The sequence below is a fragment of the Coturnix japonica genome, unplaced genomic scaffold, assembly GCF_054131305.1.
Source record: "Coturnix japonica strain WE unplaced genomic scaffold, WE-NBRP24 Scf042, whole genome shotgun sequence".
In the NCBI taxonomy this organism is placed as follows: domain Eukaryota; kingdom Metazoa; phylum Chordata; class Aves; order Galliformes; family Phasianidae; genus Coturnix; species Coturnix japonica.
The window spans coordinates 2,056,341-2,069,343 of NW_028188945.1; the positions used below are offsets into that span (position 1 = coordinate 2,056,341).

The 13,003-nt window shown below is 54.8% G+C and overlaps 1 protein-coding gene across 1 annotated transcript in view; it reads right to left on the reverse strand.

The window, feature by feature from the left end:
* Positions 1–207: 207 nt before the first annotated feature.
* The window catches only part of LOC146752684 (uncharacterized), a 38,239-nt gene continuing 25,443 nt past the window's right edge, over positions 208–13,003 (reverse strand). Inside the window, exon 4 of the mRNA XM_085531369.1 lies at positions 208–239. Within this exon, the coding sequence (XP_085387495.1) occupies positions 208–239 (32 nt within the window). The remainder of the gene's footprint in view (positions 240–13,003) is intronic.

Sequence of the window (13,003 nt, forward strand, 5' to 3'; positions counted from 1 at the left end):
AGAACTCCACCGTCATTCCCATGCTCCCTATGAAGCATACTGAGCTCCAACACTCACTCAGTCCCTCACTCAATCTTCCCCCTGCTAATGTTCTTCCATCTCATTCCACCTCACATCACAACACAAGCTGTCACAGCCTGGTGTACAGTCTCATCAAAGGGAACGCTGCTTGTTTGCCATCAGAATTCATTCAAAAATGAAACAATTCTACAACCAACAACCACTACTTCTCATATTACCTGCAGGCAACAATGCCTGAAGAACTGGAGTGTCAGATGGCATGCAAAACATTAGAAGTTGGCTCGTAGGAATGAAAGAATTTCATGAGAGAACGGGGCTAATGACACAAGGAGCGCCATAGACATCAAAGATAACCACTGGAAGAACCGATGGGATTAATAACTCTTTTGACAAATGAAATGGATGCGACAAAAGACAGAAATTACTAATCACAAAAGAACTTGACGTGCGTGAAAACAGAGGACACTCAAAGTCCATGACGTGTTAAATCGCCACTAAGATCATCACGTCCATCTATCAGAGACAAACATGAACTTTTATTGAATACTACACGCCATACGTGTTTTGCATGTGTGTAATGGCCAGGGAGACCTGCCAGATCTATGGGGCAGGAGCTACTGTGGGGCAGATGTGCATCAGATCTATGGGGCAGGAGATGCTGTGGGGATGATATGGGTCAGATCTATGGAGCAGGAGCAGCTGTGGAGATGATGAGGGTCAGAACTATGTGGTAGGAGATGATGTGGGACAATGTGGGTCAGATCTATGGGGCAGTTGCTTCTGTGGGTCTAATTGGGGTAAGATCTATGGGACAGGAGTTCTTGTGGGTCAGATCTACGGAGGAGGAGCTGCTTTGGGGCTGATGTTGTTCAGATCTATGGGGCAGGAGCTGCTGTGGGGCACATGTGTGTCAGATTTATAGGGCAGGAGCTGTTGTGGTGCACATGTGGGTCAGATCTATAGGGCAGGAGCTGCAGTGGGACAGATGTAGGTCAGATCTATGGGGCAGGATCTGCTGTGGGGCTGATTGGCGTCAGATCTATGGGGCAGGAGCTGCTCTGCAGCATATGTGGGTCAGATCTATGGGGCAGGAGCTGCTGTGGGGCAGATGTGCATCAGATCTATGGGGCAGGAGCTGCTGTGTGGCTGATGTGGTTCAGATCTATGGGGCAGAAGCTCATGTGGGGCTGATATGGGTCAGATCTACGGAGCAGGAGTAGCTTTGGTGCAGATGAGAGTCAGATCTATGGGGCAGTAGCTGCTGTGGGTCAGATCTATGGTGCAGGAGCAACTGTGGAGATGATGTGGGTCAGAACTATGTGGTAGGAGATGATGTGAGACAATGTGGGTCAGATCTATGTGGCAGGAGCTGCTGTGGAGCTGATGCGGGTCCGATCTATGGGGCGGCAGCTGCTGTAGGGCTGATTGTGGTGAGATCTATTGGGCAGGAGGTGCTCTGGGGCATATGTGTGTCAGATCTATGGGGCAGGAGCTGCTGTGGGGCACATGTGGGTCAGATATACGGGGCAGGAGTTGCTGTGGGGTAGATGTGGGTCAGATCTATGGGGCAGGTGCTGCTGTGGGGATGTTGTGGCACAGATCTATGGGGCAGGAGCTGCTATGGGGCATATATGGGTGAGATATATGGGGCAGGAGCTGCTACGGGGATGATTGTGCTAAGATCAATAGGGCAGGAGCTGCTACGGGGATGATTGCGCTATGATCAATAGGGCAGGAGCTGCTGTGAGGGAGATGTGGGTCAGATTTATTGGGAAGGATCTGCTGTGGGGTAGAGGTGGGTCAGATCAATGGGGCAGAAGCTGCTGTGGGGCAGAGGTGGGTCAGATCTACGGAGCAGGAGCTGCTCTGGGGCACATGTTGTTCAGGTCTGTGGGGCAGGTGCTGCTGTGGGGAAGATGTGGGTCAGATCTATGGGGCAGGAGCTGCTATGGGGCACATGTGTATCAGATCTATGGGGCAGGAGCTGCTGTGGGGCAGATGTAGGTCAGATCTATGGGTCAGGAACTGCTGTGGAGCTGATGTGGGTCAGATCTATGTGGCAGGAGCTGCTGTGGTGCTGCTTGGCGTCAGATCTATGGACAGGAGCTTCTTTGGTGCACATGTGGGTCAGATCTATGGGGCAGGAGCTGCTGTGTGGCTGATATGGGTCAGATCTATGTGGCAGGAGCTGCTATGGGGCACATGTGTATCAGATCTATTGGGCAGGAGCTGCTCTGGGGCAGATGTAGGTCAGATCTATGGGTCAGGAACTGCTGTGGAGCTGATGTGGGTCAGATCTATGGGGCAGGAGCTGCTGTGGTGCTGCTTGGCGTCAGATCTATGGACAGGAGCTTCTTTGGTGCACATGTGGGTCAGATCTATGGGGCAGGAGCTGCTGTGTGGCTGATATGGGTCAGATCTATGTGGCATGCGCTGCTGTGGGGTATATGTGGGTCAGATCTATGGGGCAGGAATTGCTGTGTGGATGATGTGGCTCAGATCTATGGGGCAGGAGCTGCTATGGGGCATATGTGGGTCAGATCTATGGGGCAGGAGCTGCAATGGGGATGATTGCGGTAAGATCTATAGGGCAGGAGCTGCTGTGAGGCAGATGTGGGTCAGATCTATTGGGAAGGATCTGCTGTGGGGTAGAGGTGGGTCACATCAATGAGGCAGGAGCTGCTGTGGGCAGATGTGGGTCTGATCTATGGGGCAGAAGCTGCTGTGGGTCAGATCTATGGGGCAGGAGTTGCTGTGGGGCACATGTGGGTCGGATCTATGGGTCAGGAGCTGCTGTGGGGTAGATGTGGGTCAGATCTATGGTACAGAAGCAGCTTTGGGGATGATGTGGCTAAGATATATGGGGCAGGAGCTGCTATGGGGCAGATGTGGGTGAGATATATGGGGCTGGATCTGATCTGGGAATGATTGCGGTAAGATCTATAGGGCAGGAGCTGCTGTGGGGTAGAGGTGGGTCAGATCAATGGGGCAGGACCTATGTGGGGCAGAGGGGGTTCTTATCTATTGGGCAGGAGCTGCTGTGGGGAACATGTGGGTCAGGTCTATAAGGCAGGTGCTGCTGTGGGGCTAATTGGGGTAAGATCTATGGGGCAGGAGCTGATGTGGGTCAGATATATGGGGCAGGAGCTGCTACGGGGCTGATGTGGGTCAGATCTATGGGGTAGAAGCTGCTATGGAGCACATGTGTATGAGATCTATGGGGCAGTAGCTGTTGTGGGGCACATGTGGGTAAGATCTATGGGCCTGGAGCTGCTGTGGGGCAGATGTAGGTCAGATCAATGGGTCAGGAGCTGCTGTGGAGCTGATGCGGGTCAGATCTATGGGGCAGGATCTGCTGTGGGGCTGATTGGCATCAGATCTATGGGACAGGAGCTGCTGTGGTGCACTTGTGGGTCAGATCGATGGGGCAGGAGCTGCTCTGCGGTATATGTGGGTCAGATCTATGGGGCAGGAGCTGCTGTGGGGCAGGTATGGTTCATATCTATGGGGCAGGAGATGTAGTGGGGCGGATGTGGATCAGATCTATGGGGCAGGAGCTGCTGTGGGGCTGATTTGGGTCAGATCTATGGGGCAGGAGCTGCTGTGGGTCAGATCTATGGGGCAGGAGCTGCTGTGGAGATGATGTGGGTCAGAACTATGTGGTAGGAGATGATGTGGGACAATGTGGGTAAGATCTATGGGGCAGGAACTGCTGTGTGGCTGCTAAGGGTCACATCTATGGGGCAGGAGCTGCTGTGGGGCACATGTGGTTCAGATCTATGGGGCAGGAGCTGCTGTGGAGCTGACGTGGGTCAGATCTATGGGGCAGGAGCTGCTGTAGGGCTGATTGGGGTCAGATCTATGGGGCAGGAGATGATGTGGGGCACCTTTGTGTCAGATCTATGGGGCAGGAGTTGCTGTGGGGCACATGTGGGTCAGATCCAAGGGGGAGGCGCTGCTGTGGTGTATATGTGGGTCAGATCTATGGGGCAGGAGCTGCTGTGGGGCAGATTTGGGTCAGGTATAAGGGGCAGGAGCTGCTGTGGGGCTGATTGCGGTAAGTTCTATAGGGCAGGAGCTGCTGTGAGGCAGATGTGGGTCAGATCTATTGGGAAGGATCTGCTGTGGGGTAGAGGTGGGTCAGATCTATGGGGCAGAAGCTGCTGTGGGGTAGATGTGGGTCAGATCTATGGGGCAGGCGCTGCTGTGGGGCAGAAGTGGGTCAGATTTAACGGGCAGGAGTAGCTGTTGGGGTGATGTGGGTCAGATCTATGTGGAGTAGCTGCTGTGGGGCAGATGTGGGTCAGATCTATGAGGCACGAGGTGCTGTGGGGCTGATGGGGGTCAGATCTATGGGGCAGGAGGTGCTGTGGGGCTGATGTGCTTCTGATCTGTTGGGCAGGAGCTGCTGTGGGGCGTATGTGTGTCAGATCTATGGGGGTTGAACTGCTCTGGGGCACTTGTGGGTCTAATCTTAGGGGCAGGAAATTCTGTGGGTCAGATGTGGGTCAGATCTTAGGGGCAGGAAATTCTGTAGGGCAGATCACTGGGACAGGATCTGCTGTGGGTCAGATCCATGGGGCAGGAGCTGCTGTGGGGTAGAGGTGGGTCAGATCTATGTTGCAGGTGCTGCTATGGGGCACATGTTTGTCAGGTCAATGGGGCAGGAGCTGCTGTGGGGCACATGTGGGTCAGATCTATGGGGCAGGAGCTTCTGTGGGGTAGATGTGGGTCATATCTTTGGGACAGGAGTTGCTGTGGGTCAGATCTATGTGGCAATAGCTCCTGTGGGACTGATATGGGTCAGATCTATGGGGCAGGAGCTGCTGTGGGGCAGATTTGGCTCAGGTATATGGGGCAGGAGCTGATGTTTGCCTGCTGAGGTTCAGATATATGAGGCAGGAGCTGCTATGGGGCACATGTGTATCAGATATATGGGGTAGGAGCTGTTGTGGGGCACAAGGGGGTCAGATCTATGGGGCAGGAGATGCTCTGATGAAGATGTGGTTCAGATGTATGGGGCAGGAGATGCTGTGGGTCACATGTGTGTCAGATCTATGTGGCAGGAGCTGTGTGGGGCACATGTGGGTTAGATCTATGGGGCAGGAGCTGCTCTGGGGCATATGTGGGTCAGATCTATGTGGCAGGAGCTGTGTGGGGCACATGTGGGTTAGATCTATGGGGCAGGAGCTGCTCTGGGGCATATGTGGGTCAGATCTATGTGGCAGGAGCTGCTGTGGGGCAGATCTATGGGGCAGGAGCTACTGTGGAGATGATGTGGATCAGAACTATATGGTAGGAGATGCGGTGGGACAATGTGGGCTAGATCTATGGGGCAGGAGCTGATGTTTGCCTGCTGGGGTTCAGATATATGAGGCAGGAGCTGCTGTGGGGCACATGTGGATCAGATCTATGGGGCAGGAGCTTCTACAGGGCTGATGTAGGCCAGATCTATGGGGCAGGATCTGCTGTCGGGTAGATATGGGTCAGATCTATGGGGCAGGAGCTGCTATGGGGCAGATGTGGCACAGATCTATGGGGCAGGAGCTGCTATGGGGCATATATGGGTGAGATATATGGGGCAGGAGCTGCTACGGGGATGATTGTGCTAAGATCAATAGGGCAGGAGCTGCTACGGGGATGATTGCGCTATGATCAATAGGGCAGGAGCTGCTGTGAGGGAGATGTGGGTCAGATTTATTGGGAAGGATCTGCTGTGGGGTAGAGGTGGGTCAGATCAATGGGGCAGAAGCTGCTGTGGGGCAGAGGTGGGTCAGATCTACGGAGCAGGAGCTGCTCTGGGGCACATGTTGTTCAGGTCTGTGGGGCAGGTGCTGCTGTGGGGAAGATGTGGGTCAGATCTATGGGGCAGGAGCTGCTATGGGGCACATGTGTATCAGATCTATGGGGCAGGAGCTGCTGTGGGGCAGATGTAGGTCAGATCTATGGGTCAGGAACTGCTGTGGAGCTGATGTGGGTCAGATCTATGTGGCAGGAGCTGCTGTGGTGCTGCTTGGCGTCAGATCTATGGACAGGAGCTTCTTTGGTGCACATGTGGGTCAGATCTATGGGGCAGGAGCTGCTGTGTGGCTGATATGGGTCAGATCTATGTGGCAGGAGCTGCTATGGGGCACATGTGTATCAGATCTATTGGGCAGGAGCTGCTCTGGGGCAGATGTAGGTCAGATCTATGGGTCAGGAACTGCTGTGGAGCTGATGTGGGTCAGATCTATGGGGCAGGAGCTGCTGTGGTGCTGCTTGGCATCAGATCTATGGACAGGAGCTTCTTTGGTGCACATGTGGGTCAGATCTATGGGGCAGGAGCTGCTGTGTGGCTGATATGGGTCAGATCTATGTGGCATGCGCTGCTGTGGGGTATATGTGGGTCAGATCTATGGGGCAGGAATTGCTGTGTGGATGATGTGGCTCAGATCTATGGGGCAGGAGCTGCTATGGGGCATATGTGGGTCAGATCTATGGGGCAGGAGCTGCAATGGGGATGATTGCGGTAAGATCTATAGGGCAGGAGCTGCTGTGAGGCAGATGTGGGTCAGATCTATTGGGAAGGATCTGCTGTGGGGTAGAGGTGGGTCACATCAATGAGGCAGGAGCTGCTGTGGGCAGATGTGGGTCTGATCTATGGGGCAGAAGCTGCTGTGGGTCAGATCTATGGGGCAGGAGTTGCTGTGGGGCACATGTGGGTCGGATCTATGGGTCAGGAGCTGCTGTGGGGTAGATGTGGGTCAGATCTATGGTACAGAAGCAGCTTTGGGGATGATGTGGCTAAGATATATGGGGCAGGAGCTGCTATGGGGCAGATGTGGGTGAGATATATGGGGCTGGATCTGATCTGGGAATGATTGCGGTAAGATCTATAGGGCAGGAGCTGCTGTGGGGTAGAGGTGGGTCAGATCAATGGGGCAGGACCTATGTGGGGCAGAGGGGGTTCTTATCTATTGGGCAGGAGCTGCTGTGGGGAACATGTGGGTCAGGTCTATAAGGCAGGTGCTGCTGTGGGGCTAATTGGGGTAAGATCTATGGGGCAGGAGCTGATGTGGGTCAGATATATGGGGCAGGAGCTGCTACGGGGCTGATGTGGGTCAGATCTATGGGGTAGAAGCTGCTATGGAGCACATGTGTATGAGATCTATGGGGCAGTAGCTGTTGTGGGGCACATGTGGGTAAGATCTATGGGCCTGGAGCTGCTGTGGGGCAGATGTAGGTCAGATCAATGGGTCAGGAGCTGCTGTGGAGCTGATGCGGGTCAGATCTATGGGGCAGGATCTGCTGTGGGGCTGATTGGCATCAGATCTATGGGACAGGAGCTGCTGTGGTGCACTTGTGGGTCAGATCGATGGGGCAGGAGCTGCTCTGCGGTATATGTGGGTCAGATCTATGGGGCAGGAGCTGCTGTGGGGCAGGTATGGTTCATATCTATGGGGCAGGAGATGTAGTGGGGCGGATGTGGATCAGATCTATGGGGCAGGAGCTGCTGTGGGGCTGATTTGGGTCAGATCTATGGGGCAGGAGCTGCTGTGGGTCAGATCTATGGGGCAGGAGCTGCTGTGGAGATGATGTGGGTCAGAACTATGTGGTAGGAGATGATGTGGGACAATGTGGGTAAGATCTATGGGGCAGGAACTGCTGTGTGGCTGCTAAGGGTCACATCTATGGGGCAGGAGCTGCTGTGGGGCACATGTGGTTCAGATCTATGGGGCAGGAGCTGCTGTGGAGCTGACGTGGGTCAGATCTATGGGGCAGGAGCTGCTGTAGGGCTGATTGGGGTCAGATCTATGGGGCAGGAGATGATGTGGGGCACCTTTGTGTCAGATCTATGGGGCAGGAGTTGCTGTGGGGCACATGTGGGTCAGATCCAAGGGGGAGGCGCTGCTGTGGGGTATATGTGGGTCAGATCTATGGGGCAGGAGCTGCTGTGGGGATGATGTGGCTCAGATCTATGGGGTAGGAGCTGCTATGGGGCAGATTTGGGTCAGGTATAAGGGGCAGGAGCTGCTGTGGGGCTGATTGCGGTAAGTTCTATAGGGCAGGAGCTGCTGTGAGGCAGATGTGGGTCAGATCTATTGGGAAGGATCTGCTGTGGGGTAGAGGTGGGTCAGATCTATGGGGCAGAAGCTGCTGTGGGGTAGATGTGGGTCAGATCTATGGGGCAGGCGCTGCTGTGGGGCAGAAGTGGGTCAGATTTAACAGGCAGGAGTAGCTGTTGGGGTGATGTGGGTCAGATCTATGTGGAGTAGCTGCTGTGGGGCAGATGTGGGTCAGATCTATGAGGCACGAGGTGCTGTGGGGCTGATGGGGGTCAGATCTATGGGGCAGGAGGTGCTGTGGGGCTGATGTGCTTCTGATCTGTTGGGCAGGAGCTGCTGTGGGGCGTATGTGTGTCAGATCTATGGGGGTTGAACTGCTCTGGGGCACTTGTGGGTCTAATCTTAGGGGCAGGAAATTCTGTGGGTCAGATGTGGGTCAGATCTTAGGGGCAGGAAATTCTGTAGGGCAGATCACTGGGACAGGATCTGCTGTGGGTCAGATCCATGGGGCAGGAGCTGCTGTGGGGTAGAGGTGGGTCAGATCTATGTTGCAGGTGCTGCTATGGGGCACATGTTTGTCAGGTCAATGGGGCAGGAGCTGCTGTGGGGCACATGTGGGTCAGATCTATGGGGCAGGAGCTTCTGTGGGGTAGATGTGGGTCATATCTTTGGGACAGGAGTTGCTGTGGGTCAGATCTATGTGGCAATAGCTCCTGTGGGACTGATATGGGTCAGATCTATGGGGCAGGAGCTGCTGTGGGGCAGATTTGGCTCAGGTATATGGGGCAGGAGCTGATGTTTGCCTGCTGAGGTTCAGATATATGAGGCAGGAGCTGCTATGGGGCACATGTGTATCAGATATATGGGGTAGGAGCTGTTGTGGGGCACAAGGGGATCAGATCTATGGGGCAGGAGATGCTCTGATGAAGATGTGGTTCAGATGTATGGGGCAGGAGATGCTGTGGGTCACATGTGTGTCAGATCTATGTGGCAGGAGCTGTGTGGGGCACATGTGGGTTAGATCTATGGGGCAGGAGCTGCTCTGGGGCACATGTGGGTCAGATCTATCGGGCAGGAGCTGCTGTGGAACTGATGTGGGTCAGTTCTATGTGGCAGGAGCTGCTGTGGGGCAGATGTGGGTCAGATCTATGGGGCAGGAGCTGCTGTGGGGCAGATCTATGGGGCAGGAGCTACTGTGGAGATGATGTGGATCAGAACTATATGGTAGGAGATGCGGTGGGACAATGTGGGCTAGATCTATGGGGCAGGAGCTGATGTTTGCCTGCTGGGGTTCAGATATATGAGGCAGGAGCTGCTGTGGGGCACATGTGGATCAGATCTATGGGGCAGGAGCTTCTACAGGGCTGATGTAGGCCAGATCTATGGGGCAGGATCTGCTGTCGGGTAGATATGGGTCAGATCTATGGGGCAGGATCTGCTGTGGGGCTGATTGGCATCAGATCTATGGGACAGGAGCTGCTGTGGTGCACATGTGGGTCAGATCGATGGGGCAGGAGCTGCTCTGCGGTATATGTGGGTCAGATCTATGGGGCAGGAGCTGCTGTGGGGCAGGTATGGTTCATATCTATGGGGCAGGAGATGTAGTGGGGCGGATGTGGATCAGATCTATGGGGCAGGAGCTGCTGTGGGGCTGATTTGGGTCAGATCTATGGGGCAGGAGCTGCTGTGGAGATGATGTGGGTCAGAACTATGTGGTAGGAGATTATGTGGGACAATGTGGGTAAGATCTATGGGGCAGGAACTGCTGTGTGGCTGCTAAGGGTCACATCTATGGGGCAGGAGCTGCTGTGGGGCACATGTGGTTCAGATCTATGGGGCAGGAGCTGCTGTGGAGCTGATGTGGGTCAGATCTATGGGGCAGGAGCTGCTGTAGGGCTGATTGGGGTCAGATCTATGGGGCAGGAGATGATGTGGGGCACCTTTGTGTCAGATCTATGGGGCAGGAGTTGCTGTGGGGCACATGTGGGTCAGATCCAAGGGGGAGGCGCTGCTGTGGGGTATATGTGGGTCAGATCTATGGGGCAGGAGCTGCTGTGGGGATGATGTGGCTCAGATCTATGGGGTAGGAGCTGCTATGGGGCAGATTTGGGTCAGGTATATGGGGCAGGAGCTGCTGTGGGGCTGATTGCGGTAAGTTCTATAGGGCAGGAGCTGCTGTGAGGCAGATGTGGGTCAGATCTATTGGGAAGGATCTGCTGTGGGGTAGAGGTGGGTCAGATCTATGGGGCAGAAGCTGCTGTGGGGTAGATGTGGGTCAGATCTATGGGGCAGGTGCTGCTGTGGGGCAGAAGTGGGTCAGATTTAACGGGCAGGAGTAGCTGTTGGGGTGATGTGGGTCAGATCTATGTGGAGTAGCTGCTGTGGGGCAGATGTGGGTCAGATCTATGAGGCACGAGGTGCTGTGGGGCTGATGGGGGTCAGATCTATGGGGCAGGAGGTGCTGTGGGGCTGATGTGCTTCTGATCTGTTGGGCAGGAGCTGCTGTGGGGCGTATGTGTGTCAGATCTATGGGGGTTGAACTGCTGTGGGGCACTTGTGGGTCTAATCTTAGGGGCTGGAAATTCTGTGGGTCAGATGTGGGTCAGATCTTAGGGGCAGGAAATTCTGTGGGGCAGATCTCTGAAACAGGATCGGCTGTGGGTCAGATCCATGGGGCAGGAGCTGCTGTGGGGTAGAGGTGGGTAAGATCTATGGTGCAGGTGCTGCTATGGGGCACATGTTTGTCAGGTCAATGGGGCAGGAGCTGCTGTGGGGCACATGTGGGTCAGATCTATGGGGCAGAAGGCTGCTGTGGTGAAGATGGTGGTCAGATCTATGGGGCAGAAGATGCTATGGGGCTGATGGGGGTAACTTCTATTGGGCAGGAGCTGCTCTGGGGCATATGTGGGTCAGATCTATGGGGCAGGAGCTTCTGTGGGGTAGATGTGGGTCATATCTTTGGGACAGGAGTTGCTGTGGGTCAGATCTATGTGGCAATAGCTGCTGTGGGACTGATATGGGTCAGATCTATGGGGCAGGAGCTGCTGTGGGGCAGATTTGGCTCAGGTATATGGGGCAGGAGCTGATGTTTGCCTGCTGAGGTTCAGATATATGAGGCAGGAGCTGCTATGGGGCACATGTGTATCAGATATATGGGGTAGGAGCTGTTGTGGGGCACAAGGGGGTCAGATCTATGGGGCAGGAGATGCTCTGATGAAGATGTGGTTCAGATGTATGGGGCAGGAGATGCTGTGGGTCACATGTGCGTCAGATCTATGTGGCAGGAGCTGTGTGGGGCACATGTGGGTTAGATCTATGGGGCAGGAGCTGCTCTAGGGCATATGTGGGTCAGATCTATGTGGCAGGAGCTGTGTGGGGCACATGTGGGTTAGATCTATGGGGCAGGAGCTGCTCTGGGGCATATGTAGGTCAGATCTATGTGGCAGGAGCTGCTGTGGGGCAGATCTATGGGGCAGGAGCTACTGTGGAGATGATGTGGATCAGAACTATATGGTAGGAGATGCGGTGGGACAATGTGGGCTAGATCTATGGGGCAGGAGCTGATGTTTGCCTGCTGGGGTTCAGATATATGAGGCAGGAGCTGCTGTGGGGCACATGTGGATCAGATCTATGGGGCAGGAGCTTCTACAGGGCTGATGTGGGCCAGATCTATGGGGCAGGATCTGCTGTCGGGTAGATATGGGTCAGATCTATGGGGCAGGAACTGCTGTGGGGGAGATGTGGATCTGATCTATTGGGCAGGAGCTGGTGTGGGGCTGATTTGGGTCAGATCTATGAGGCAGGAGCTGCTGTGGAGCACATGTGGATCAGACCTATGGGGCAGGAGCTTCTGTGGGGCTGATGTGGATCAGATCTATGGGGCAGGAGCTTCTATGGGGCTGATGAGGGACATTTCTATGGGGCAGGAGATGCTGTGGGTCACATGTGCGTCAGATCTATGGGGCAGGAGCTGCTGTGGGGCAGATGTGGGTCAGATCAATAGGGCAGGAGCTGAAGTGGGGCAGATGTGGGTCAGATCTATGGGCAGTAGCTGCTGTGGGGCAGATGTGGGTCTGATCTATGAGGCAGGAGCTGCTCTGGATCACATGTGGGTCAGATATATGGGGCAGGAGCTGCTGTTGGGATGATTTGGGTCAGATCTATGGGGCAGGAGCTGCTATGGGGCAGATGTGGGTCTGATCTATGGGGCAAGAGTTGCTGTGGGGCTGATATGGGTCAGTTCTATTGGGCAGGAGCTGCTGTGTGGCTGATGATGGTCAGATTTATGGGGCAGGAGCTGCTGTGTGGCTGATGATTTGGGTCAGATCTATGGGGCAGTAGCTGCTGTGGGGCTGATGTTGGTAAGATCTATGGGGCAGGAGCTGCTGTGGGGCAGAAATGGGTCATCTTGATGGGCCAGGAGCTGCTGTGGTGCAGATGTGGGTCAGATCTATGGGGCAGTAGCTGCTGTGGGGCAGATGTGGGTCAGATCTATGGGGCTGGAGATGCTGTGGGTCAGATCTATGGGGCAGGTGATGCTGTGGGTCAGATCTATGGGGCAGGATCTGCTGTGGGGCACATGTGGATCAGATCTATGGGGCAGGAGCTTCTATGGGGCTGATGTGGGCCAGATCTATGGGGCAGGATCTGCTGTGGCGTAGAGGTGGGTCAGATCTATGGTGCAGGTGCTGCTATGGGGCACATGTGTGTCAGGTCAATGGGGCAGGAGCTGCTGTGGAGCATATGTGGGTCAGATCTGTGGGGGAGAAGGCTGCTGTGGTGAAGATGGTTGTCAGATCTATGGGGCAGAAGATGCTGTGGGGCTGATGGGGGTAACTTCTATTGGGCAGGAGCTGCTCTGGGACATATGTGGGTCAGATCTATGGGGCAGGAGCTTCTGTGGGGTAGATGTGGGTCATATCTTTGGGACAGGAGTT